General features: G+C 53.8%; 1 protein-coding gene across 1 annotated transcript in view; it reads right to left on the reverse strand.

Moving 5' to 3' along the window:
* Positions 1-27,898, reverse strand: part of LOC140409360 (retinol dehydrogenase 11) — a 150,274-nt gene that overhangs the window by 102,121 nt on the left and 20,255 nt on the right. The window contains exon 2 of the mRNA XM_072497796.1: positions 24,016-24,255. Within this exon, the coding sequence (XP_072353897.1) occupies positions 24,016-24,255 (240 nt within the window). The remainder of the gene's footprint in view (positions 1-24,015; positions 24,256-27,898) is intronic.

Raw genomic sequence — 27,898 nt, forward strand, 5'->3', positions numbered from 1 at the left:
CCGGGAATCCAGGATCAGACTGGTGACAGAGTGGGAGTGAGACCGGGAATCCAGGATCAGTCTGGGAACAGAGTGGGAGTGAGTGAGATTCCAGGATCAGACTGGTGTCAGAGTGGGAGTAAGACCGGTAATCCACGATCAGACTGGGAACAGAGTGGGGCTGAGCCCGAGAATCCAGGATCAGACCGGGAACAGAGTGGGAGTGAGACCGGGAATCCAGGATCAGACCGGGATCAGAGTGGGAGTGAGATCGGGAATCCAGGATCAGACTGATGACAGAGTGGGAGTGAGACCGGGAATCCAGGATCAGACTGGGAACAGAGTGTGAGTGAGAGCGGGAATCCAGGATCAGACTGGGAATAGAGTGGGAGTGAGACCAGGAATCCAGGATCAGACCGGGGTCAGAGTGGGAGTGAGATCGGGAATCCACAATCAGACTGGGAACAGAGTGGGGCTGAGCCCGAGAATCCAGGATCAGACCGGGAACAGAGCGGGAGTGAGACCGGGAATCCAGGATCAGACCGGGATCAGAGTGGGAGTGAGATCGGGAATCCAGGATCAGACTGGTGACAGAGTGGGAGTGAGACCGGGAATCCAGGATCAGACTGGGAACAGAGTGTGAGTGAGAGCGGGAATCCAGGATCAGACTGGGAATAGAGTGGGAGTGAGATCAGGAATCCAGGATCAGACTGGTGACAGAGTGGGAGTGAGACCGGGAATCCAGGATCAGACTGGGAACAGAGTGGGAGTGAGACCGGGAATCCAGCATCAGACTGGGTACAGAGTGGGAGTGAGCCCGGGAATCCAGGATCAGACTGGGAACAGAGTGTCAGTGAGACCGGGAATCCAGGATCAGACTGGAAACAGAGTTCGAGTGAGACCGGGAATCCAGGATCATTCTGGGGACAGAGTGGGAGTGAGTGTGAATCCAGGATCAGACTGGGAACAGAGTGGGAGTGAGACCGGGAATCCAGGATCAGACTGGGAACAGAGTGGGAGTGAGCCCGGGAATCCAGGATCAGTCTGGGAACACAGTTTGAGTGTGACGGGAATCCAGGAGAAGTCTAGGAACAGAGTGTGAGTGAGACGGGGAATCCAGGATCAGACTGGGAACAGAGTGGGAGTGAGACCGGGAATCCAGGATCAGAATGGGAACAGAGTGTGAGTGAGACCGGGATTCGAGGAGCAGGATGGGAACAGAATGGGAGTGAGACAGCGAATCCAGGATCAGACTGGGAACAGAGTGTGAGTGGGACCGGGAATCCAGGATTAGACTGGGAACAGAGTTGGAGAGAGACTGGGAACCCAGGATCAGGATGGGAACAGAGTGCGAGTGAGACAGGGAATCCAGGATCAGTCTGGGAACAGAGTAGGAGTGAGAACGGGAATCCAGGATCAGTCTGGGAACAGAGTGGGAGTGAGTGTGAATCCAGGATCAGACTTGGAACAGAGTGGGAGTGAGACCGGGAATCCAGGATCAGACTGTGAACAGAGTGGTAGTGAGCCCGGGAATCCAGGATCAGACTGGGAACTGAGTGGGAGTGAGACCGGGAATCCAGGATCAGTCTGGGAACAGAGTGGGAGTGAGACCGGGAATCCAGGATCAGTCTGGGAACAGAGTGGGAGTGAGTGTGAATACAGGCTCAGACTTGGAACGGAGTGGGAGTGAGACCCGGAATCCAGGATCAGACTGGGAACAGAGTGGGAGTGAGCCCGGGAATCCAGGATCAGACTGGGAACTGAGTTGGAGTGAGATCGGGAATCCAGGATCAGTCTGGGAACAGAGTGGGAGTGAGACCGGGAATATTGGATCAGACTGGGAACAAAGTGGGAGTCAGTGCGGGAATTCAGGATCAGACTGGGAACAGAGTAGGAGTGAGACCGGGAATCCGGGATCAGACTGGGAACAGAGTGGGAGTGAGTGTGAATCCAGGATCAGTCTCGGAACAGAGTGGGAGTGAGACCGGGAATCCAGGATCAGTCTGCGAACAGAGTGGGAGTGAGTGTGAATCCAGGATCAGACTGGGAACGGAGTGGGAGTGAGACCAGGAATCCAGGATCAGACTGGGAACAGAGTGGGAGTGAGCCCGGGAATCCAGGATCAGACTGGGAACAGAGTGTCAGTGAGACCGGGAATCCAGGATCAGACTGGGACCAGAGTGGGAGTGAGACCGGGAATCCAGGATCAGACTGGGAACAGAGTGGGAGTGAGTGAGATTCCAGGATCACACTGGTGTCAGAGTGGGAGTAAGACCGGTAATCCAGGATCAGACTGGGAACAGAGTGGGGCTGAGCCCGAGAATCCAGGATCAGACCGGGAACAGAGCGGGAGTGAGACCGGGAATCCAGGATCAGACCGGGATCAGAGTGGGAGTGAGATCGGGAATCCAGGATCAGACTGGTGACAGAGAGGGAGTGAGACCGGGAATCCAGGATCAGACTGGGAACAGAGTGGGAGTGAGACCGGCAATCCAGGATCAGACTGGGAATAGAGTGGGAGTGAGATCAGGAATCCAGGATCAGACTGGTGACAGAGTGGGAGTGAGACCGGGAATCCAGGATCAGACTGGGAACAGAGTGGGAGTGAGACCGGGAATCCAGCATCAGACTGGGTACAGAGTGGGAGTGAGCCCGGGAATCCAGGATCAGACTGGGAACAGAGTGTCAGTGAGACCGGGAATCCAGGATCAGACTGGGAACAGAGTTCGAGTGAGACCGGGAATCCAGGATCAGTCTGGGGACAGAGTGGGAGTGAGCCCGGGAATCCAGGATCAGACTGGGAACAGAGTGGGAGTGAGACTGGGATTCCAGAATCAGACTGGTAACAGAGTGGGAGTGAGACTGGGAATCCAGGATCAGTCTGGGAACAGAGTGGGAGTGAGTGCGAATCCAGGATCAGACTTGGAACAGAGTGGTAGTGAGCCCGGGAATCCAGGATCAGACTGGGAACAGAGTGGGAATGAGACCGGGAATCCAGGATCAGTCTGGGAACAGAGTGGGAGTGAGTGTGAATCCAGGATCAGACTGGGAACAGAGTGGGAGTGAGACCGGGAATCCAGGATCAGACTGGGAACAGAGTGGGAGTGAGCCCGGGAATCCAGGATCAGACTGGGAACACAGTTTGAGTGTGACCTGGAATCCAGGAGAAGTCTAGGAACAGAGTGTGAGTGAGACGGGGAATCCAGGATCAGAGTGAGAACAGAGTGTGAGTGAGACCGGGAATACGGGATCATACTGGAAACAGAGTGGGAGTGAGACCGGGAATCCAGGATCAGAATGGGAACGGAGTGGGAGTGAGGCCGGGATTCGAGGAGCAGGATGGGACCAGAATGGGAGTGAGACAGCGAATCCAGGATCAGACTGGGAACAGAGTGTGAGTGAGACCGGGAATCCAGGATCAGACTGGGAACAGAGTTGGAGAGAGACTGGGAACCCAGGATCAGACTGGGAACAGAGTGGAAGTGAGGCTGGGAATCCAGGATTAGACTGGGAACAGAGTGGGAGTGAGACCGGGAATCCATAATCAGACTGGGAACAGTGTGGGAGTGAGCCTGGGAGTCCAGGGACAGACTGGGAACAGAGTTGGAGTGAGACCGGGAATCCAGGATCAGACTGGGAACAGAGTGGGAGTGAGACCGGCAATCCAGGATCAGACCGGGATTACAGTGCGAGTGAGACCAGGAATCCGGGATCAGACTGGGAGCAGAGTGGGTGTTGGACCGGGAATCCCGGATCAGTCTGGGAACAGAGTGGGAGTGAGACCGGGAATCCAGCATCAGACTGGGAACAGAGTGGGAGTGAGACCGGGAATCCAGGATCAGACTGGGAACAGAGTGGGAGTGAGTGAGATTCCAGGATCAGACTGGTGTCAGAGTGGGAGTGAGACCGGTAATCCAGGATCAGTCAGGGAACAGAGTGGGAGTGAGACCGGGAATCCAGGATCAGACTGGTGACAGAGTGGGGGTGAGCCCGAGAATCCAGGATCAGACCGGGAACAGAGCGGGAGTGAGACCGGGAATCCAGGATCAGACCAGGATCAGAGTGGGAGTGAGATCGGGAATCCAGGATCAGACTGGTGACAGAGTGGGAGTGAGACCGGGAATCCAGGATCAGACTGGGAACAGAATGTGAGTGAGAGCGGGAATCCAGGATCAGACTGGGAATAGAGTGGGAGTGAGATCAGGAATCCAGGATCAGACTGGTGACAGAGTGGGAGTGAGACCAGGAATCCTGGATCAGGATGGGAACAGAATGGGAGTGAGACAGCAAATCCAGGATCAGACTGGGAACAGAGTGGGAGTGAGACCGGGAATCCAGGATCAGACTGGGAACAGAGTGGAAGTGATCCCGGGAATCCAGGATCAGACTGGAAACAGAGTTGCAGTGAGACCGGGAACCCAGGATCAGATCGGTATCAGAGTGCGAGTGAGACCGGGAATCCAGTATCAGTCTGGGAACAGAGTGGGAGTGAGACCGGGAATCCAAGATCAGTCTGGGAACAAAGTGGGAGTGAGACCGGGAATCCAGGATCAGACTGGGAACATAGTGGGAGTGAGACAGGGAATCTAGGATCAGACTGGTGACAGAGTGGGAGTGAGACTGGGAATCCAGGATCAGTCTGGGAACAGAGTGGGAGTGAGTGTGAATCCAGGATCAGACTTGGAACAGAGTGGGAGTGAGACCGGGAATGCAGGATCAGACTGGGAACAGAGTGGTAGTGAGCCCGGGAATCCAGGATCAGACTGGGAACAGAGTGGGAATGAGACCGGGAATCCAGGATCAGTCTGGGAACAGAGTGGGAGTGAGCCCGGGAATCCAGGATCAGACTGGGAACACAGTTTGAGTGTGACCTGGAATCCAGGATCAGACTGGGAACACAGTTTGAGTGTGACCTGGAATCCAGGAGAAGTCTAGGAACAGAGTGTGAGTGAGACGGGGAATCCAGGATCAGAGTGAGAACAGAGTGTGAGTGAGACCGGGAATACGGGATCATACTGGGAACAGAGTGGGAGTGAGACCGGGAATCCAGGATCAGAATGGGAACAGAGTGGGTGTGAGACCGGGATTCGAGGAGCAGGATGGGAACAGAATGGGAGTGAGACAGCGAATCCAGGATCAGACTGGGAACAGAGTGTGAGTGAGACTGGGAATCCAGGATCAGACTGGGAACAGAGTTGGAGAGAGACTGGGAACCCAGGATCAGACTGGGAACAGAGGGGAAGTGAGACTGGGAATCCAGGATTATACTGGGAACAGAGTGGGAGTGAGACCGGGAATCCAGGATCAGACTGGGAACAGTGTGGGAGTGAGCCTGGGAGTCCAGGGACAGACTGGGAACAGAGTTGGAGTGAGACCGGGAATCCAGGATCAGACTGGGAACAGAGTGGGAGTGAGACCGGCAATCCAGGATCAGACCGGGATTACAGTGCGAGTGAGACCAGGAATCCAGGATCAGACTGGGAGCAGAGTGGGAGTTGGACCGGGAATCCCGGATCAGTCTGGGATCAGAGTGCGAGTGAGAACGGGAATCCAAGATCAGACTGGGAACAGAGTCGGAGTGAGACCGGAAATCCAGCATCAGACTGGGAACAGAGTGGGAGTGAGACCGGGAATCCAGGATCAGACTGGGAACAGAGTGGGAGTGAGTGAGATTCCAGGATCAGACTGGTGTCAGAGTGGGAGTGAGACCGGTAATCCTGGATCAGTCTGGGAAGAGAGTGGGGGTGAGCCCGAGAATCCAGGATCAGACCGGGAACAGAGCGGGAGTGAGACCGGGAATCCAGGATCAGACCAGGATCAGAGTGGGAGTGAGATCGGGAATCCAGGATCAGACTGGTGACAGAGTGGGAGTGAGACCGGGAATCCAGGATCAGACTGGGAACAGAATGTGAGTGAGAGCGGGAATCCAGGATCAGACTGGGAATAGAGTGGGAGTGAGATCAGGAATCCAGGATCAGACTGGTGACAGAGTGGGAGTGAGACCGGGAATCCAGGATCAGACTGGGAACAGAGTGGGAGTGAGACCGGGAATCCAGCATCAGACTGGGTACAGAGTGGGAGTGAGACCAGGAATCCAGCATCAGACTGGGAACAGAGTGGGAGTGAGACCGGGAATCCTGGATCAGGATGGGAACAGAATGGGAGTGAGACAGCAAATCCAGGATCAGACTGGGAACAGAGTGGGAGTGAGACCGGGAATCCAGGATCAGACTGGGAACAGAGTGGAAGTGATCCCGGGAATCCAGGATCAGACTGGAAACAGAGTTGCAGTGAGACCGGGAACCCAGGATCAGATCGGTATCAGAGTGCGAGTGAGACCGGGAATCCAGGATCAGTCTGGGAACAGAGTGGGAGTGAGACCGGGAATCCAAGATCAGTCTGGGAACAAAGTGGGAGTGAGTGAGATTCCAGGATCAGACTGGTGACAGAGTGGGAGTGAGACCGGGAATCCAGGATCAGACTGGGAACATAGTGGGAGTGAGACAGGGAATCTAGGATCAGACTGGGAACATAGTGGGAGTGAGACAGGGAATCTAGGATCAGACTGGTGACAGAGTGGGACTGAGACGGGGAATCCAGGATCAGACTGGGAACAGAGTGGGAGTGAGACCGGGAATCCAGCATCAGACTGGGAACAAAGTGGGAGTGACTGCGGGAATCCAGGATCATACTGGGAACAGAGTAGGAGTGAGACCAGGAATACGGGATCAGACTGGGAACAGAGTGGGAGTGAGTGTGAATCCAGGATCTGTCTCGGAACAGAGTGGGAGTGAGACCGGGAATCCAGGATCAGTCTGGGAACAGAGTGGGAGTGAGTGTGAATCCAGGATCAGACTGGGAACAGAGTGGGAGTGAGACTGGGAATCCAGGATCAGACTGGGAACAGAGTGGGAGTGAGCCCGGGAATCCAGGATCAGACTGGGAACAGAGTTGGAGTGTGACCGGGAATCGAGGAGCAGTCTAGGGACAGAGTGGGACTGAGACCGGGAATACTGGATCAGACTGGGAACATAGTCCGCGTGAGACAGGGAATCTAGGATCAGACTAGTGACAGAGTGTGAGTGAGACGGGGAATCCAGGATCAGACTGAGAACAGAGTGTGAGTGAGACCGGGAATACGGGATCATACTGGGAACAGAGTGGGAGTGAGACCGGGAACCCAGGAGCAGAATGGGAACAGAGTGGGAGTGAGACCGGGATTCGAGGAGCAGGATGGGAACAGAATGGGAGTGAGACAGCGAATCCAGGATCAGACAGGGAACAGAGTGTGAGTGAGACCGGGAATCCAGGATCAGGCTGGGAACAGAGTTGGAGATAGACTGGGAACCCAGGATCACGATGGGAACAGAGTGCGAGTGAGACAGGGAAATAAGGATCAGTCTGGGAACAGAGTAGGACTGAGACCGGGAATCCAGGATCAGACTGGGAACAGAGTGGAAGTGAGACTGGGAATCCAGGATTAGACTGGGAACAGAGTGGGAGTGAGACCGGGAATCCAGGATCAGACTGGGAACAGTGTGGGAGTGAGCCTGGGAATCCAGGGACAGACTGGGAACAGAGTTGGAGTGAGACCGGGAATCCAGGATCAGACTGGGAACAGAGTGGGAGTGAGACCGGGAATCCAGGATCAGTCTGGGATCAGAGTGCGAGTGAGATCAGGAATCCAAGATCAGACTGGGAACAGAGTGGGAGTGAGACCGGGAATCCAGCATCAGACTGGGAACAGAGTGGGAGTGAGACCGGGAATCCATGATCAGACTGGGAACAGAGTGGGAGTGAGTGAGATTCCAGGATCAGACTGGTGTCAGAGTGGGAGTGAGACCGGTAATCCAGGATCAGACTGGGAACAGAGTGGGGGTGAGCCCGAGAATCCAGGATCAGACCGGGAACAGAGCGGGAGTGAGACTGGGAATCCAGGATCAGACCGGGATCAGAGTGGGAGTGAGACCGGGAATCCAGGATCAGACTGGGAACAGAGTGGGGGTGAGCCCGAGAATCCAGGATCAGACCAGGAACAGAGCGGGAGTGAGACTGGGAATCCAGGATCAGACCGGGATCAGAGTGGGAGTGAGACCGGGAATCCAGGATCAGACTGGGAACAGAGTGTGAGTGGGAGCGGGAATCCAGGATCAGACTGGGAATAGAGTGGGAGTGAGATCAGGAATCCAGGATCAGACTGGTGACAGAGTGGGAGTGAGACCGGGAATCCAGGATCAGACTGGGAACTGAGTGGGAGTGAGACCGGGAATACAGCATCAGACTGGGAACAGAGTGGGAGTGAGACCGGGAATCCAGGATCAGTCTGGGAACAGAATGGGAGTGAGTGAGAATCCAGGATGAGACTGGGAACAGAGTGGGAGTGAGACCGGGAATCCAGGTTCAGACTGGGATCAGAGTGCGAGTGAGACCAGGAATCCAGGATCAGACTGGGAACAGAGTGGGAGTAAGACCAGGAATCCAGGATCAGTCTGGGAACAGAGTGGGAGTGAGTCCAGGAATCCAGGATCAGACTGTGAACGGAGTGGGAGTGAGACCAGGAATCCAGGATCAGACTGGTGACAGAGTGGGAGTGAGACCGGGAATACAGGATCAGACTGGGATCAGAGTGCGAGTGAGACCGGGAATCCAGGGTCAGACTGGGAACAGAGTGGGAGTAAGACCGGGAATCCAGGATCAGACTGGGAACAGAGTGGGAGTGAGACCAGGAATCCAGGATCAGACTGGGAACAGAGTGGGAGTGAGACCGGGAATCCAGGATCAGACTGGGATCGGAGTGCGAGTGAGACCGGGAATCCAGGATCAGTCTGGGAACAGAGTGGGAGTGAGACCGGGAATCCAGGACCAGACTGGGAACAGAGTGGAAGTGAGACCGGGAATCCAGGATCAGACTGGGAACATAGTGGGAGTGAGACCTGGAAACCAGAATCAGACTGGGATCAGAGTGCGAGTGAGACCGGGAATCCAAGATCAGACTGGGAACAGCGTGGGAGTGGGGCAGCACGGTAGCACAGTGGTTAGCACAATTGCTTCACAGCTCCAGGGTCCCAGGTTCGAATCCGGCTTGGGTCACTGTCTGTGCGGAGTCTGCACATCCTCCCCGTGTGTGCGTGGGTTTCCTCCGGGTGCTCCAGTTTCCTCCCACAGTCCAAAGATGTGCAGGTGAGGTGGATTGGCCATGATAAATTGCCCTTAGTGTCCAAAATTGCCCTTAGTGATGGGTGGGGTTACTGGGTTATTCGGATAGAGTGGAGTTGTTGACCGTGGGTAGGGTGCTCTTTGCAAGAGCCGGTGCAGACTCGATGGGCCGAATGGCCTCCTTCTGCACTGTAAATTCTATGAATTCTATGAACAGAGTGGGAGTGAGACCGGGAATCCATCATAAGACTGGGTACAGGGTGAGAATGAGAATGGGAATCCAGGATCAGACTGGGAACAGAGTTGGAGTGAGACCGTGAGTCAAGGATCAGACTGGGAACAGAGTGGGAGTGAGACCGGAAATCCAGGATCAGACAAGGAACAGAGTGGGAGTGAGACCGGGAATCCAGGATCAGATTGGGAACAGAGTGGGAGTGAGACCGGCAATCCAGGATCACACTGGAAACAGAGTTGGAGTGAGAGTGGGAATCCAGGATCAGACTGGGAACAGAGTGGGTGTGAGACCGGGAATACAGGATCAGACTGTGAACAGGGTGAGACTGAGACAGGGAATCCAGGATCAGATTGGGAACAGAGTGTCAGTGAGACCGGGAATCCTGGATCAGACTGGGAACAGAGTGGGAGTGAGACGGGGAATCCAGGATCAGTCTGGGAACAGAGTTCGAGTGAGACCGGGAGTCAAGGATCAGACTGGGAACAGAGTGGGAGTGAGACCAGAAATCCAGGATCAGAATATGAACAGAGTGGGAGTGAGACCAGCAATCCAGGATCACACTGGGAACAGAGTGGAAGTGAGACCGGGAATCCAGGATCACACTGGGAACAGAGTTGGAGTGAGACTGGGAATCCAGGATCAGACTGGGAACAGAGTGTCAGTGAGATCGGGAATCCAGGATCAGACTGGGAACAGAGTGCCAGCGAGACTGGGAATCCAGGATCAGACTGGGAACAGAGTGGGAGTGAGACCGGGAGTCAAGGATCAGACTGGGAACAGAGTGGGAGTGAGACCGGAAATCCAGGATCAGACTGGGAACAGAGTGGAAGTGAGACCGGCAAGTCAGGATCACACTGGGAACAGAGTGAGAGTGAGACCGGAAGTCCGGGATCAGACTGGGAACAGAGTTGGAGTGAGACTGGGAATCCAGGATCAGACCGGGAACAGAGTGGGAGTGAGAGCGGGAATCCAGGGGCAGACTGGGAACAGAGTGGGAGTGAGACCGGGAATCCAGGATTAGACTGGGAACAGAGTGGGAGTGGCACCGGGAATCCAGGATCAGACTGGGAACAGAGTGGGGGTGAGACTGGGAATCCAGGATCAGACTGGGGACAGAGTGGGAGTGAGTCCGGGAATCCAGGATTAGACTGGGAACAGAGTGGGAGTGAGACCGGGAATACAGGATCAGACTGGGAACAGAGTGTCAGTGAGACCGGGAATCCAGGATCAGACTGGGAACACAGTGGGAGTGAGACCGGGAATCCAGGATCAGTCTGGAAACAGAGTGGGAGTGAGTGTGAATCCAGGATTAGTCTCGGAACAGAGTGGGAGTGAGACTGGGAATCCAGGATCAGACCGGGATCAGAGTGGGAGTGAGATCGGGAATCCAGGATCAGACTGGTGACAGAGTGGGAGTGAGACCGGGAATCCAGGATCAGACTGGGAACAGAGTGTGAGTGGGAGTGGGAATCCAGGATCAGACTGGGAATAGAGTGGGAGTGAGATCAGGAATCCAGGATCAGACTGGTGACAGAGTGGGAGTGAGACCGGGAATCCAGGATCAGACTGGGAACAGAGTGGGAGTGAGACCGGGAATCCAGCATCAGACTGTGTACAGAGTGGGAGTGAGACCGGGAATACAGCATCAGACTGGGAACAGAGTGGGAGTGAGTGAGAATCCAGGATGAGACTGGGAACAGAGTGGGAGTGAGACCGGGAATCCAGGTTCAGACTGGGATCAGAGTGCGAGTGAGACCAGGAATCCAGGATCAGACTGGGAACAGAGTGGGAGTAAGACCAGGAATCCAGGATCAGTCTGGGAACAGAGTGGGAGTGAGTCCAGGAATACAGGATCAGACTGTGAACGGAGTGGGAGTGAGTGCGGGAATCCAGGATCAGACTGGAACAGAGTGGGAGTGAGACCAGGAATCCAGGATCAGACTGGTGACAGAGTGGGAGTGAGACCGGGAATACAGGATCAGACTGGGATCAGAGTGCGAGTGAGACCGGGAATCCAGGATCAGACTGGGAACAGAGTGGGAGTAAGACCGGGAATCCAGGATCAGACTGGGAACAGAGTGGGAGTGAGACCAGGAATCCAGGATCAGACTGGGAACAGAGTGGGAGTGAGACCGGGAATTTAGGATCAGACTGGGATCGGAGTGCGAGTGAGACCGGGAATCCAGGATCAGTCTGGGAACAGAGTGGGAGTGAGACCGGGAATCCAGGACCAGACTGGGAACAGAGTGGGAGTGAGACCGGGAATCCAGGATCAGACTGGGAACATAGTGGGAGTGAGACCTGGAAACCAGAATCAGACTGGGATCAGAGTGCGAGTGAGACCGGGAATCCAAGATCAGACTGGGAACAGCGTGGGAGTGGGGCAGCACGGTAGCACAGTGGTTAGCACAATTGCTTCACAGCTCCAGGGTCCCAGGTTCGAATCCGGCTTGGGTCACTGTCTGTGCGGAGTCTGCACATCCTCCCCGTGTGTGCGTGGGTTTCCTCCGAGTGCTCCGGTTTCCTCTCACAGTCCAAGGATGTGTAGGTGAGGTGGATTGGCCATGATCAATTGCCCTTAGTGTCCAAAATTGCCCTTAGTGATGGGTGGGGTTACTGGGTTATTCGGATAGAGTGGAGTTGTTGACCGTGGGTAGGGTGCTCTTTGCAAGAGCCGGTGCAGACTCGATGGGCCGAATGGCCTCCTTCTGCACTGTAAATTCTATGAATTCTATGAACAGAGTGGGAGTGAGACCGGGAATCCATCATAAGACTGGGTACAGGGTGAGAATGAGAATGGGAATCCAGGATCAGACTGGGAACAGAGTTGGAGTGAGACCGGGAGTCAAGGATCAGACTGGGAACAGAGTGGGAGTGAGACCGGAAATCCAGGATCAGACAAGGAACAGAGTGGGAGTGAGACCGGGAATCCAGGATCAGATTGGGAACAGAGTGGGAGTGAGACCGGCAATCCAGGATCACACTGGGAACAGAGTTGGAGTGAGAGTGGGAATCCAGGATCAGACTGGGAACAGAGTGTCAGTGAGACCGGGAATCCTGGATCAGACTGGGAACAGAGTGGGAGTGAGACGGGGAATCCAGGATCAGTCTGGGAACAGAGTGGGAGTGAGACCAGAAATCCAGGATCAGAATATGAACAGAGTGGGAGTGAGACCAGCAATCCAGGATCACACTGGGAACAGAGTGGAAGTGAGACCGGGAATCCAGGATCACACTGGGAACAGAGTTGGAGTGAGACTGGGAATCCAGGATCAGACTGGGAACAGAGTGTCAGTGAGACCGGGAATCCAGGATCAGACTGGGAACAGAGTGCCAGCGAGACCGGGAATCCAGGATCAGACTGGGAACAGAGCGGGAGTGAGACCGGGAGTCAAGGATCAGACTGGGAACAGAGTGGGAGTGAGACCGAAAATCCAGGATCAGACTGAGAACAGAGTGGAAGTGAGACCGGCAATTCAGGATCACACTGGGAACAGAGTGGGAGTGAGACCGGCAATCCGGGATCAGAGTGGGAACAGAGTTGGAGTGAGACTGGGAATCCAGGATCAGACCGGGAACAGAGTGGGAGTGAGAGCGGGAATCCAGGGGCAGACTGGGAACAGAGTGGGAGTGAGACCGGGAATCCAGGATCAGACTGGGAACAGAGTGGGGGTGAGACTGGGAATCCAGGATCAGACTGGGTACAGAGTGGGAGTGAGTCCAAGAATCCAGGATTAGACTGGGAACAGAGTGGGAGTGAGACCCGGAATACAGGATCAGACTGGGAACAGAGTGTCAGTGAGACCGTGAATCCAGGATCAGACTGGGAACAGAGTGGGAGTGAGTCCGGGAATCCAGGATCAGTCTGGAAACAGAGTGGGAGTGAGTGTGAATCCAGGATCAGTCTCGGAACAGAGTGGGAGTGAGACCGGGAATCCAGGATCAGTCTGGGAACAGAGTGGGAGTGAGTGTGAATCCAGGATCAGACTGGGAACAGAGTGGTAGTGAGACCGGAATCCAGGAGAAGTCTGGGAACAGAGTGGGAGTGAGACCGGGAATACTGGATCAGACTGGGAACAGAGTGGGATTGAGAGCGGGAATCCAGGATCAGACTGGGAACAGAATGGGAGTGAGACCGGGAATCCAGCATCACACTGGGAACAAAGTGGGAGTGAGTGCGGGAATCCAGGATCTTACTGGGAACAGAGTAGGAGTGAGACCGGGAATACGGGATCAGACTGGGAACAGAGTGGGAGTGAGACCGGGAATCCAGGACCAGAATGGGAACAGAGTGGGAGTGAGACCGGGATTCCAGGATCAGGATGGGAACAGAATGGGAGTGAGACAGCGAATCCAGGATCAGACTGGGAACAGAGTGCGAATGAGACCGGGAATCCAGGATCAGACTGGGAACAGAGTGGGAGTGAGACCGGGAATCCAGGATCAGACTGGGAGGAGAGTGGGAGTGAGTGAGATTCCAGGATCAGACTGGTGTCAGAGTGTCAGTGAGACCGGGAATCCTGGATCAGACTGGGAACAGAGTGGGAGTGAGACGGGGAATCCAGGATCAGTCTGGGAACAGAGTGGGAGTGAGACCAGAAATCCAGGATCAGAATATGAACAGAGTGGGAGTGAGACCAGCAATCCAGGATCACACTGGGAACAGAGTGGAAGTGAGACCGGGAATCCAGGATCACACTGGGAACAGAGTTGGAGTGAGACTGGGAATCCAGGATCAGACTGGGAACAGAGTGTCAGTGAGACCGGGAATCCAGGATCAGACTGGGAACAGAGTGCCAGCGAGACCGGGAATCCAGGATCAGACTGGGAACAGAGCGGGAGTGAGACCGGGAGTCAAGGATCAGACTGGGAACAGAGTGGGAGTGAGACCGAAAATCCAGGATCAGACTGAGAACAGAGTGGAAGTGAGACCGGCAATTCAGGATCACACTGGGAACAGAGTGGGAGTGAGACCGGCAATCCGGGATCAGAGTGGGAACAGAGTTGGAGTGAGACTGGGAATCCAGGATCAGACCGGGAACAGAGTGGGAGTGAGAGCGGGAATCCAGGGGCAGACTGGGAACAGAGTGGGAGTGAGACCGGGAATCCAGGATCAGACTGGGAACAGAGTGGGGGTGAGACTGGGAATCCAGGATCAGACTGGGTACAGAGTGGGAGTGAGTCCAAGAATCCAGGATTAGACTGGGAACAGAGTGGGAGTGAGACCGGGAATACAGGATCAGACTGGGAACAGAGTGTCAGTGAGACCGTGAATCCAGGATCAGACTGGGAACAGAGTGGGAGTGAGTCCGGGAATCCAGGATCAGTCTGGAAACAGAGTGGGAGTGAGTGTGAATCCAGGATCAGTCTCGGAACAGAGTGGGAGTGAGACCGGGAATCCAGGATCAGTCTGGGAACAGAGTGGGAGTGAGTGTGAATCCAGGATCAGACTGGGAACAGAGTGGTAGTGAGACCGGAATCCAGGAGAAGTCTGGGAACAGAGTGGGAGTGAGACCGGGAATACTGGATCAGACTGGGAACAGAGTGGGATTGAGAGCGGGAATCCAGGATCAGACTGGGAACAGAATGGGAGTGAGACCGGGAATCCAGCATCACACTGGGAACAAAGTGGGAGTGAGTGCGGGAATCCAGGATCTTACTGGGAACAGAGTAGGAGTGAGACCGGGAATACGGGATCAGACTGGGAACAGAGTGGGAGTGAGACCGGGAATCCAGGACCAGAATGGGAACAGAGTGGGAGTGAGACCGGGATTCCAGGATCAGGATGGGAACAGAATGGGAGTGAGACAGCGAATCCAGGATCAGACTGGGAACAGAGTGCGAATGAGACCGGGAATCCAGGATCAGACTGGGAACAGAGTGGGAGTGAGACCGGGAATCCAGGATCAGACTGGGAGGAGAGTGGGAGTGAGTGAGATTCCAGGATCAGACTGGTGTCAGAGTGGGAGTGATACCGGGAATCCAGGATCAGACTGGGAACAGAGTGGGGGTGAGCCCGGGAATCCAGGATCAGATCGGGAACAGAGCGGGAGTGAGACCGGGAATCCAGTATCAGACCGGGATCAGAGTGGGAGTGAGACCGGGAATCCAGGATCAGACTGGGAGGAGTGTGGGAGTGAGACCGGAAATCCAGGATCAGACTGGGAACAGAGTGGGAGTGAGATCGAGAATCCACGATCAGACTGGGAATAGAGTGGGAGTGAGATCAGGAATCCAGGATCAGACTGGTGACAGAGTGGGAGTGAGGCCGTGAATCCAGGATCAGACTGGGAACAGAGTGGGAGTGAGACCGGGAATCCAGGATCAGACTGGGAACAGAGTGGAAGTGAGCCCGGGAATCCAGGATCAGACTGGAAACAGAGTTGGAGTGAGACCGGGAACCCAGGATCAGATCGGTATCAGAGTGCGAGTGAGACCGGGAATCCAGGATCAGTCTGGGAACAGAGTGGGAGTGAGACCGGGAATCCAGGATCAGTCTGGGAACAAAGTGGAAGAGAGTGAGATTCCAGGATCAGACTGGTGACAGAGTGGGAGTGAGACCGGGAATCCAGGATCAGTCTGGGAACAGAGTGGGAGTGAGTGAGAATCCAGGATGAGACAGGGAACAGAGTCGGAGTGAGACCGGGAATCCAGGATCAGACTGGGATCAAAGTGCGAGTGAGACCGGGAATCCAGGATCAGACTGGGAACAGAGTGGGAGTAAGACCGGGAATCCAGGATCAGTCTGGGAACATAGTGGGAGTGAGTCAAGTAATACAGGATCAGACTGTGAACGGAGTGGGAGTGCGACCGGGAATCCAGGATCAGACTGGGAACAGAGTGGGAGTGAGACCGGGAATCCAGGACCAGACTGGGAACAGAATGGGAGTGAGACCGGGAATCCAGGATCGGACTGGGAACAGAGTGGAAGTGAGACCGGGAATCCAGGATCAGACTGGGAACAGAGTGGGAGTGAGACCGGGAATCCAGGATCAGACTGGGAAGAGAGTGGGAGTGAGTGAGATTCCACGATGAGACTGGTGTCAGAGTGGGAGTGACACCGGGAATCCAGGATCAGACTGGGAACAGAGTGGGGGTGAGCCCGGGAATCCAGGATCAGACCGGGAACAGAGCGGGAGTGAGACCGGGAATCCAGTATCAGACCGGGATCAGAGTGGGAGTGAGACCGGGAATCCAGGTTCAGACTGGTGACAGAGTGGGAGTGAAAGCGGGAATCCAGGATCAGACTGGGAACAGAGTGGGAGTGAGATCGAGAATCCAGGATCAGACTGGGAATAGAGTGGGAGTGAGATCAGGAATCCAGGATCAGACTGGTGACAGAGTGGGAGTGAGACCGGGAATCCAGCATTAGACTGGGAACAGAGTGGGAGTGAGACCGGGAATCCAGCATCAGACTGCGAACAGAATGGGAGTGAGACAGCAAATCCAGGATCAGACTGGGAACAGAGTGGGAGTGAGACCGGGAATCCAGGATCAGTCTGGGAACAGAGTGGGAGTGAGTGAGAATCCAGGATCAGACTGGGAACAGAGTCGGAGTGAGACCGGGAATCCAGGATCAGACTGGGAACAGAGTGGGAGTAAGACCGGGAATCCAGGATCAGTCTGGGAACATAGTGGGAGTGAGACAAGGAATACAGGATCAGACTGTGAACGGAGTGGGAGTGCGACCGGGAATCCAGGATCAGACTGGGAATAGAGTGGGAGTGAGACCATGAATACAGGATCAGACTGTGAACGGAGTGGGAGTGAGACCGGGAATCCAGGACCAGACTGGGAACAGAATGGGAGTGAGACCGGGAATCCAGGATCAGACTGGGATCAGAATGTGAGTGAGACCGGGAATCCAAGATCAGACTGGGAACAGAGTGGGAGTGGGGCAGCACGGTAGCACAGTGGTTAGCACAATTGCTTCACAGCTCCAGGGTCCCAGGTTCGATTCCGGCTTGGGTCACTGTCTGTGCGGAGTCTGCACATCCTCCCCGTGTGTGCGTGGGTTTCCTCCGGGTGCTCCGGCTTCCTCCCACAGTCCAAAGATGTGCAGGTTAGGTGGATTGGCCATGATAAATTGCCCTTAGTGTCCAAAATTGCCCTTAGTGTTGGGTGGGGTTACTGGGTTATTGGGCTATAGTGGAGTTGTTGACCTTGGGTAGGGCACTCTTTCCAAGAGCCGGTGCAGACTCGATGGGCCGAATGGCCTCCTTCTGCACTGTAAATTCTATGAATTCTATGAACAGAGTGGGAGTGAGACCGGGAATCCATCATCAGACTGGGTACTGTGTGGGAATGAGAATGGGAATCCAGGATCAGACTGGGAACCGAGTTGGAGTGAGTCAGGGAGTCAAGAATCAGACTGGGAACAGAGCGGGAGTGAGACCGGAAATCCAGGATCAGACAAGGAACAGAGTGGAGGTGAGACCGGCAATCCAGGATCACACTGGGAACAGAGTGGGAGTGAGACCGGCAATCCAGGATCACACTGGGAACAGAGTGGGTGTGAGACCGGGAATCCAGGATCAGACTGGGAACCGAGTGGGAGTGAGACCGGGAATCCAGCATTAGACTGGGAACAGAGTGGGAGTGAGACCGGGAATCCAGCATCAGACTGCGAACAGAATGGGAGTGAGACAGCAAATCCAGGATCAGACTGGGAACAGAGTGGAGGTGAGACCGGCAATCCAGGATCACACTGGGAACAGAGTGGGTGTGAGACCGGGAATCCAGGATCAGACTGGGAACCGAGTGGGAGTGAGACCGGGAATCCAGCATCAGACTGCGAACAGAATGGGAGTGAGACAGCAAATCCAGGATCAGACTGGGAACAGAGTGGGAGTGAGACCGGGAATCCAGGATCAGTCTGGGAACAGAGTGGGAGTGAGTGAGAATCCAGGATCAGACTGGGAACAGAGTCGGAGTGAGACCGGGAATCCAGGATCAGACTGGGATCAGAGTGCGAGTGAGACTGGGAATCCAGGATCAGACTGGGAACAGAGTGGGAGTAAGACCGGGAATCCAGGATCAGTCTGGGAACATAGTGGGAGTGAGACAAGGAATACAGGATCAGACTGTGAACGGAGTGGGAGTGCGACCGGGAATCCAGGATCAGACTGGGAATAGAGTGGGAGTGAGACCATGAATACAGGATCAGACTGTGAACGGAGTGGGAGTGAGTGCGGGAATCCAGGATCAGACTGGGAACAGAGTGGGAGTGAGACCGGGAATCCAGGACCAGACTGGGAACAGAATGGGAGTGAGACCGGGAATCCAGGATCAGACTGGGAACATAGTGGGAGTGAGACCTGGAATCCAGAATCAGACTGGGATCAGAATGTGAGTGAGACCGGGAATCCAAGATCAGACTGGGAACAGAGTGGGAGTGGGGCAGCACGGTAGCACAGTGGTTAGCACAATTGCTTCACAGCTCCAGGGTCCCAGGTTCGATTCCGGCTTGGGTCACTGTCTGTGCGGAGTCTGCACATCCTCCCCGTGTGTGCGTGGGTTTCCTCCGGGTGCTCCGGCTTCCTCCCACAGTCCAAAGATGTGCGGGTTAGGTGGATTGGCATTGATAAATTGCCCTTAGTGTCCAAAATTGCCCTTAGTGTTGGGTGGGGTTACTGGGTTATTGGGCTATAGTGGAGTTGTTGACCTTGGGTCGGGCACTCTTTCCAAGAGCCGGTGCAGACTCGATGGGCCGAATGGCCTCCTTCTGCACTGTAAATTCTATGAATTCTATGAACAGAGTGGGAGTGAGACCGGGAATCCATCATCAGACTGGGTACAGTGTGGGAATGAGAATGGGAATCCAGGATCAGACTGGGAACCGAGTTGGAGTGAGTCAGGGAGTCAAGGATCAGACTGGGAACAGAGTGGGTGTGAGACCGGGAATCCAGGATCAGACTGGGAACCGAGTGGGAGTGAGACCGGGAATCCAGAATTAGACTGGGAACAGAGTGGGAGTGAGACCGGGAATCCAGCATCAGACTGCGAACAGAATGGGAGTGAGACAGCAAATCCAGGATCAGACTGGGAACAGAGTGGAGGTGAGACCGGCAATCCAGGATCACACTGGGAACAGAGTGGGTGTGAGACCGGGAATCCAGGATCAGACTGGGAACCGAGTGGGAGTGAGACCGGGAATCCAGCATTAGACTGGGAACAGAGTGGGAGTGAGTCCGGGAATCCAGCATCAGACTGCGAACAGAATGGGAGTGAGACAGCAAATCCAGGATCAGACTGGGAACAGAGTGGGAGTGAGACCGGGAATCCAGGATCAGTCTGGGAACAGAGTGGGAGTGAGTGAGAATCCAGGATCAGACTGGGAACAGAGTCGGAGTGAGACCGGGAATCCAGGATCAGACTGGGATCAGAGTGCGAGTGAGACTGGGAATCCAGGATCAGACTGGGAACAGAGTGGGAGTAAGACCGGGAATCCAGGATCAGTCTCGGAACATAGTGGGAGTGAGACAAGGAATACAGGATCAGACTGTGAACGGAGTGGGAGTGCGACCGGGAATCCAGGATCAGACTGGGAATAGAGTGGGAGTGAGACCATGAATACAGGATCAGACTGTGAACGGAGTGGGAGTGAGTGCGGGAATCCAGGATCAGACTGGGAACAGAGTGGGAGTGAGACCGGGAATCCAGGACCAGACTGGGAACAGAATGGGAGTGAGACCGGGAATCCAGGATCAGACTGGGAACATAGTGGGAGTGAGACCTGGAATCCAGAATCAGACTGGGATCAGAATGTGAGTGAGACCGGGAATCCAAGATCAGACTGGGAACAGAGTGGGAGTGGGGCAGCACGGTAGCACAGTGGTTAGCACAATTGCTTCACAGCTCCAGGGTCCCAGGTTCGATTCCGGCTTGGGTCACTGTCTGTGCGGAGTCTGCACATCCTCCCCGTGTGTGCGTGGGTTTCCTCCGGGTGCTCCGGCTTCCTCCCACAGTCCAAAGATGTGCGGGTTAGGTGGATTGGCCATGATAAATTGCCCTTAGTGTCCAAAATTGCCCTTAGTGTTGGGTGGGGTTACTGGGTTATTGGGCTATAGTGGAGTTGTTGACCTTGGGTAGGGCACTCTTTCCAAGAGCCGGTGCAGACTCGATGGGCCGAATGGCCTCCTTCTGCACTGTAAATTCTATGAATTCTATGAACAGAGTGGGAGTGAGACCGGGAATCCATCATCAGACTGGGTACAGTGTGGGAATGAGAATGGGAATCCAGGATCAGACTGGGAACCGAGTTGGAGTGAGTCAGGGAGTCAAGGATCAGACTGGGAACAGAGCGGGAGTGAGACCGGAAATCCAGGATCAGACAAGGAACAGAGTGGAGGTGAGACCGGCAATCCAGGATCACACTGGGAACAGAGTGGGAGTGAGACCGGCAATCCAGGATCACACTGGGAACAGAGTGGGTGTGAGACCGGGAATCCAGGATCAGACTGGGAACCGAGTGGGAGTGAGACCGGGAATCCAGAATTAGACTGGGAACAGAGTGGGAGTGAGACCGGGAATCCAGCATCAGACTGCGAACAGAATGGGAGTGAGACAGCAAATCCAGGATCAGACTGGGAACAGAGTGGAGGTGAGACCGGCAATCCAGGATCACACTGGGAACAGAGTGGGTGTGAGACCGGGAATCCAGGATCAGACTGGGAACCGAGTGGGAGTGAGACCGGGAATCCAGCATTAGACTGGGAACAGAGTGGGAGTGAGACCGGGAATCCAGGATCAGACTGGGATCAGAGTGCGAGTGAGACTGGGAATCCAGGATCAGACTGGGAACAGAGTGGGAGTCAGACCGGGAATCCAGGATCAGTCTGGGAACAGAGTGGGAGTGAGTGAGAATCCAGGATCAGACTGGGAACAGAGTGCGAGTGAGACTGGGAATCCAGGATCAGACTGGGAACAGAGTGGGAGTAAGACCGGGAATCCAGGATCAGTCTGGGAACAGAGTGGGAGTGAGTGAGAATCCAGGATCAGACTGGGAACAGAGTGGGAGTGAGACCGGGAATCCAGGATCAGACTGGGATCAGAGTGCGAGTGAGACCGGGAATCCAGGATCAGTCTGGGAACAGAGTGGGAGTGAGTGAGAATCCAGGATCAGACTGGGAACAGAGTCGGAGTGAGACCGGGAATCCAGGATCAGACTGGGATCAGAGTGCGAGTGAGACTGGGAATCCAGGATCAGACTGGGAACAGAGTGGGAGTAAGACCGGGAATCCAGGATCAGTCTGGGAACATAGTGGGAGTGAGACCGGGAATCCAGGATCAGTCTGGGAACATAGTGGGAGTGAGACAAGGAATACAGGATCAGACTGTGAACGGAGTGGGAGTGCGACCGGGAATCCAGGATCAGACTGGGAATAGAGTGGGAGTGAGACCATGAATACAGGATCAGACTGTGAACGGAGTGGGAGTGAATGCGGGAATCCAGGATCAGACTGGGAACAGAGTGGGAGTGAGACCGGGAATCCAGGACCAGACTGGGAACAGAATGGGAGTGAGACCGGGAATCCAGGATCAGACTGGGAACATAGTGGGAGTGAGACCTGGAATCCAGAATCAGACTGGGATCAGAATGTGAGTGAGACCGGGAATCCAAGATCAGACTGGGAACAGAGTGGGAGTGGGGCAGCACGGTAGCACAGTGGTTAGCACAATTGCTTCACAGCTCCAGGGTCCCAGGTTCGATTCCGGCTTGGGTCACTGTCTGTGCGGAGTCTGCACATCCTCCCCGTGTGTGCGTGGGTTTCCTCCGGGTGCTCCGGCTTCCTCCCACAGTCCAAAGATGTGCGGGTTAGGTGGATTGGCATTGATAAATTGCCCTTAGTGTCCAAAATTGCCCTTAGTGTTGGGTGGGGTTACTGGGTTATTGGGCTATAGTGGAGTTGTTGACCTTGGGTAGGGCACTCTTTCCAAGAGCCGGTGCAGACTCGATGGGCCGAATGGCCTCCTTCTGCACTGTAAATTCTATGAATTCTATGAACAGAGTGGGAGTGAGACCGGGAATCCATCATCAGACTGGGTACAGTGTGGGAATGAGAATGGGAATCCAGGATCAGACTGGGAACCGAGTTGGAGTGAGTCAGGGAGTCAAGGATCAGACTGGGAACAGAGCGGGAGTGAGACCGGAAATCCAGGATCAGACAAGGAACAGAGTGGAGGTGAGACCGGGAATCCAGGATCAGTCTGGGAACAGAGTGGGAGTGAGACCGGGAGTCAAGGATCAGACTGGGAACAGAGTTGGAGTGAGACCGGAAATCCAGGATCAGACTGGGAACAGAGTGGTAGTGAGCCCGGGAATCCAGGATCAGACTGGGAACAGAGTGGGAGTGAGACCGGGAATCCAGGATCAGTCTGGGAACATAGTGGAGTGAGACCGGGAATCCAGGATCAGTCTGGGAACAGAGTGGGAGTGAGTGTGAATCCAGGATCAGACTTGGAACAGAGTGGGAGTGAGACCGGGAATATTGGATCAGACTGGGAACAGAGTGGGAGTGAGACCGGGAATCCAGGATCAGACTGGGAACAGAGTGGGAGTGAGACCGGGAATCTAGGATCAGACTGGGAACATAGTGGGAGTGAGACAGGGAATCTAGGATCAGACTGGTGACAGAGTGGGACTGAGACGGGGAATCCAGGATCAGACTGGGAACAGAGTGGGAGTGAGACCGGGAATCCAGCATCAGAATGGGAACAAAGTGGGAGTGAGTGCGGGAATCCAGGATCATACTAGGAACAGAGTAGGAGTGAGACCGGGAATACTGGATCAGACTGGGAACAAAGTGGGAGTGAGTGTGAATCCAGGATCTGTCTCGGAACAGAGTGGGAGTGAGACCGGGAATCCAGGATCAGTCTGGGAACAGAGTGGGAGTGAGTGTGAATCCAGGATCAGACTGGGAACAGAGTGGGAGTGAGACCGGGAATCCAGGATCAGACTGGGAACAGAGTGGGAGTGAGCCCGGGAATCCAGGATCAGACTGGGAACAGAGTTGGAGTGTGACCGGGAATCCAGGAGAAGTCTAGGAACAGAGTGGGAGTGAGACCGGGAATACTGGATCAGACTGGGAACATAGTGGGAGTGAGACAGGGAATCTAGGATCAGACTGGTGACAGAGTGTGAGTGAAACGGGGAATCCAGGATCAGACTGAGAACAGAGTGTGAGTGAGACCGTGAATACGGGATCATACTGGGAACAAAGTGGGAGTGAGACCGGGAATCCAGGATCAGAATGGGAACAGAGTGGGAGTGCGACCGGGATTCGAGGAGCAGGATGGGAACAGAATGGGAGTGAGACAGCGAATCCAGGATCAGACTGGGAACAGTGCGTGGCTAGTGTGCGTGGAGTACAGCTAGAGTGAAGGCGTGATCAGACCAGAGTGTAGTGTATTATCATAATTATTCTAAACGTACTTATTCAGTTTAATAATCAATGTATTAAAGTGAAAGAACTCACGGGTTAATTGTATATGACTCAATAAACATTTTGTCAACATTTGGAAGACTTCGACTATTTCGCATCAGAATTCAATACAACTCGGCAAGACAAAAGAGCAATATTTATATTACAACTTAGTAATATAACATGGTACCAGGAGTTTAAATGTAACAGACTTCACGTCACCTGAGGTGGCTGCGTTATTTACAAGGATGTCCAGCCGTTTCTCCTCAGACTTAATCTGCTCAGTGAACCTCCGCACCGACTCCATTGAGCTGGTGTCCACAATGCGGAGGTGAACATTATTGTTCCCAGTTCTGCGCCGGATCTCTTGCGCTGCTCGCCCTCCTCGTTCCAAACTGCGGCAGGCCAGGATCACACGGGCATTTCTCCGGGCTAAGTCCTGAGCAATGTACCTCCCGATACCTGGGCAGGGGGTGAAGAAAAAGGCTCGGGTCAACAACACGATGGCGTTTTTCGCAACAATTTTCCTTCAGGGAATTAGAGCAAAATTTGAACGTGAAGAGCTGACCGTCCAACGGGGAGAGTGGGACTAACTGGATTTCTCTTCAAAAGAGCTAGCACAGACAGGATGCCGCATGGCCTCTCTCTGTGCAGCATGAGTTAATGATTCTGGGAAGGATGAATCTTTAAAACATAGCATAGAATTTACAGTACTGAAGGAGGCCAATCGGCCCATCGAGTATGCACCGGCTCTTGGAAAGAGCACCCCACCCAAGGTCCACACCTCGTAACCCCACCTAACCTAAGGGCAATTGATCCCCGTAACCCAGTAATCCCACCTAAGGGCAATTTAGCATGGCCAATCCACCTAACCTGCACATCTTTGGACTGTGGGAGGAAACCGGAGCACCCGGAGGAAACCCGCGCACACACGGGGAGGACGTGCAGACTCCGCACAGACAGTGACGCAAAACACCCCATCCTCTCCTCACTCTCTCTTGACAACATCCTGTGTAAACATGCAAAAGTAAACTACCTTTTCCCGAGTCTGCCTGCAGCCTTTGAACATAGTTAATCACCAAATTCAGTTCTAACGTAACGCAGTTGGGCGAGCGTGCAATCTGCTGCTTCCATCCTCAACTATCGCATTGTAGGGAGGGGGTGATTTGCACTCACTTCTCTTCCTGCTCCTGGGGCTGGATTGCACTGGGGAAGGGGGTATGATTTGCTTTGATTTATTTGATTTTTTATTGTCACATGTTTTAGTATACAGTGAAAAGTATTGTTTCTTGCATGCTGTACAGACAATGCGTATCATACATAGGGAAGGAAGGAGAGACTGCAGAATATAATGTTACAGTTATAGCAAGGTGTAGAGAAAAGATCAACTTAATACGAGGTAGGTCCATTCACAAGTCTGATGGCAGTGGGGAAGAAGCTGTTCTTGAGTCGGATGGTACGTGACCTCAAATTTGGTATCTTTTTCCTGACGGAAGGAGGTGGAAGAGAGCATGTCCGGGGTGCGTGGGGCCCTTAATTATGCTGGCTGCCTTTCCGAGGCAGCGGGAATTGTAGATAGAGTCAATGGATGGGAGGCTGGTTTGCGTGATGGACTGGGCTACATTCACAACCTTTTGTAGTTTCCTGCGGTCTTGGGCAGAGCAGGCTCCATACCAAGCTGTGATACAACCAGAAAGAATGCTTTCTATGGTGCATCTGTAGAAGTTGGTGAGGGCCGTAGCTGACATGCCAAATTTCCTTAGTCTTCTGAGAAAGTAGAGTCGTTGGTGGGCTTTCTTAACTATAGTGTCGGCAGAGGGGGGCCAGGACAGGCTGTTGGTGATCTGGACACCTAAAAACTTGAAGCTCTCGACCCTTTCCACTTAGTTCCCATTGATGTCGACAGGGACATGTTCTCCACTACCCTTCCTGAAGTCGATGACAATCTCCTTCGTTTTGTTGACATTGAGGGAGAGATTATTGTCGTCGCACCAGTTCACCAGATTCTCTATCTCATTCCTGTACTCTGTCTCGTCATTGTTCGAAATCCGACCCACTACGGTGGTGTCATCAGCAAATTTGAAGATCGATTTGGAGGGGAATTTGGCCACACAGTCATAGGTGTATCAGGAGTATAGCAGGGGGCTGAGGACACAGCCTTGTGGGGCACCGGTGTTGAGAATGATCGTGGAGGAGGTGTTGTTGTCTATCCTTACTGATTGTGGCCTGTGGGTTAGAAAGTTCAGGATCCAGTCGCAGAGGGAGGAGCCGAGGCCCAGGCCACGGAGTTTGGAGATGAGTTTCGTAGGAATGATGGTGTTGAAGGTAAGCTGTAGTCGATAAATAGGATTCTGACATAGGTGTCTTGCACCAATACCCCTGTAGGCAGGCGACCCCGCACCTGAATGAAGCTCGTCACACAGCCAGAACGTGCTGCTATTGGGCGAAACAGGCAAAGGTCAGACTTCCACCCCTCAGCAGCAAGGAATCCTGCCCCCGGGAGCTGCTGGGCAATCTGATTGGCCGGAAGCTCTGGCAATCCAAGCCCTGGCAATCCTAGCTGTACCAGTCTCAGTATTGGGCACTGCTCGATTCTCCCACCCGGCGTGGGTGGGGCGGGGGGAGGGGGGGGGGGGAGAGAATAACGCCCCATGTCTTCCTTCATGCTCCAGTAACTCTGAAGTGCTCTAACCACAATGTCTGGATTCTGGAGCGAAAGCAACAGGGTAGTTGTTATGGGGGACTTTAACTTTCCAAATATTGACTGGAAACGCTATAGTTCGAGTACTTTAGATGGGTCCGTTTTTGTCCAATGTGTGCAGGAGGGTTTCCTGACACAGTATGTAGATAGGCCAACGAGAGGCGAGGCCATATTGGATTTGGTACTGGGTAATGAACCAGGACAGGTGTTAGATTTGGAGGTAGGTGAGCACTTTGCTGATAGTGACCACAATTCGATTACATTTACTTTAGTGATAGAAAGGGATAGGTATATACCGCAGGGCAAGAGTTATATCTGGGGGAAAGGCAATTATGATGCGAAGAGGCAAGACTTAGGATGCATCGGATGGGGAGGAAAACTGCAGGGGATGGGCACAATGGAAATGTGGAGCTTGTTCAAGGAACAGCTACTGCGTGTCCTTGATAAGTATGTACCTGTCAGGCAGGGAGGAAGTGGTCGAACAAGGGAACCGTGGTTTACTAAAGCAGTCGAAACACTTGTCAAGAGGAAGGAGGAGGCTTATGTAAAGATGAGACATGAAGGTTCATTTAGGGTGCTTGAGAGTTACAAGTTAGCTAGGAAGGACCTAAAGAGCTAAGAAGAGCCAGGAGGGGTCATGAGAAGTCTTTGTCAGGTAGGATCAAGGATAACCCGAAAGCTTTCTATAGATATGTCAGGAATAAACGAATGACTAGGGCAAGACTAGGGCCAGTCAAGGGCAGTAGTGGGAAGTTGTGCTTGGAGTCCGAGGAGATAGGAGAGGTGCTAAATGAATATTTTTCGTCAGCATTCACACAGGAAAAAGACAATGTTGTCGAGGAGAATACTGATATTCAGGCTACTAGACTAGAAGGGCTTGAGGTTCATAAGGAGGAGGTGTTAGCAATTCTGGAAAGTGTGAAAATAGATAAGTCCCCTGGGCCGGATGGAATTTATCCTAGGATTCTCTGGGAAGCTAGGGAGGAGATTGCTGAGCCTTTGGCTTTGATCTTTAAGTCATCTTTGTCTACAGGAATAGTGCCAGAAGACTGGAGGATAGCAAATGTTGTCCCCTTGTTCAAGAAGGGGAGTAGAGACAACCCCGGTAACTATAGACCAGTGAGCCTTACTTCTGTTGTGGGCAAAATCTTGGAAAGGTTTATAAGAGATAGGATGTATAATCATCTGGAAAGGAATCATTTGATTAGAGATAGTCAACACGGTTTTGTGAAGGATAGGTCGTGCCTCACAAACCTTATTGAGTTCTTTGAGAAGGTGACCAAACAGGTGGATGAGGGTAAAGCAGTTGATGTGGTGTATATGGATTTCAGTAAAGCGTTTGATAAGGTTCCCCACGGTAGGGTACTGCAGAAAATACGGAGGCATGGGATTCAGGGTGATTTA

This window comes from Scyliorhinus torazame, chromosome 3, assembly GCF_047496885.1.
Source record: "Scyliorhinus torazame isolate Kashiwa2021f chromosome 3, sScyTor2.1, whole genome shotgun sequence".
In the NCBI taxonomy this organism is placed as follows: Eukaryota; Metazoa; Chordata; class Chondrichthyes; order Carcharhiniformes; family Scyliorhinidae; genus Scyliorhinus; species Scyliorhinus torazame.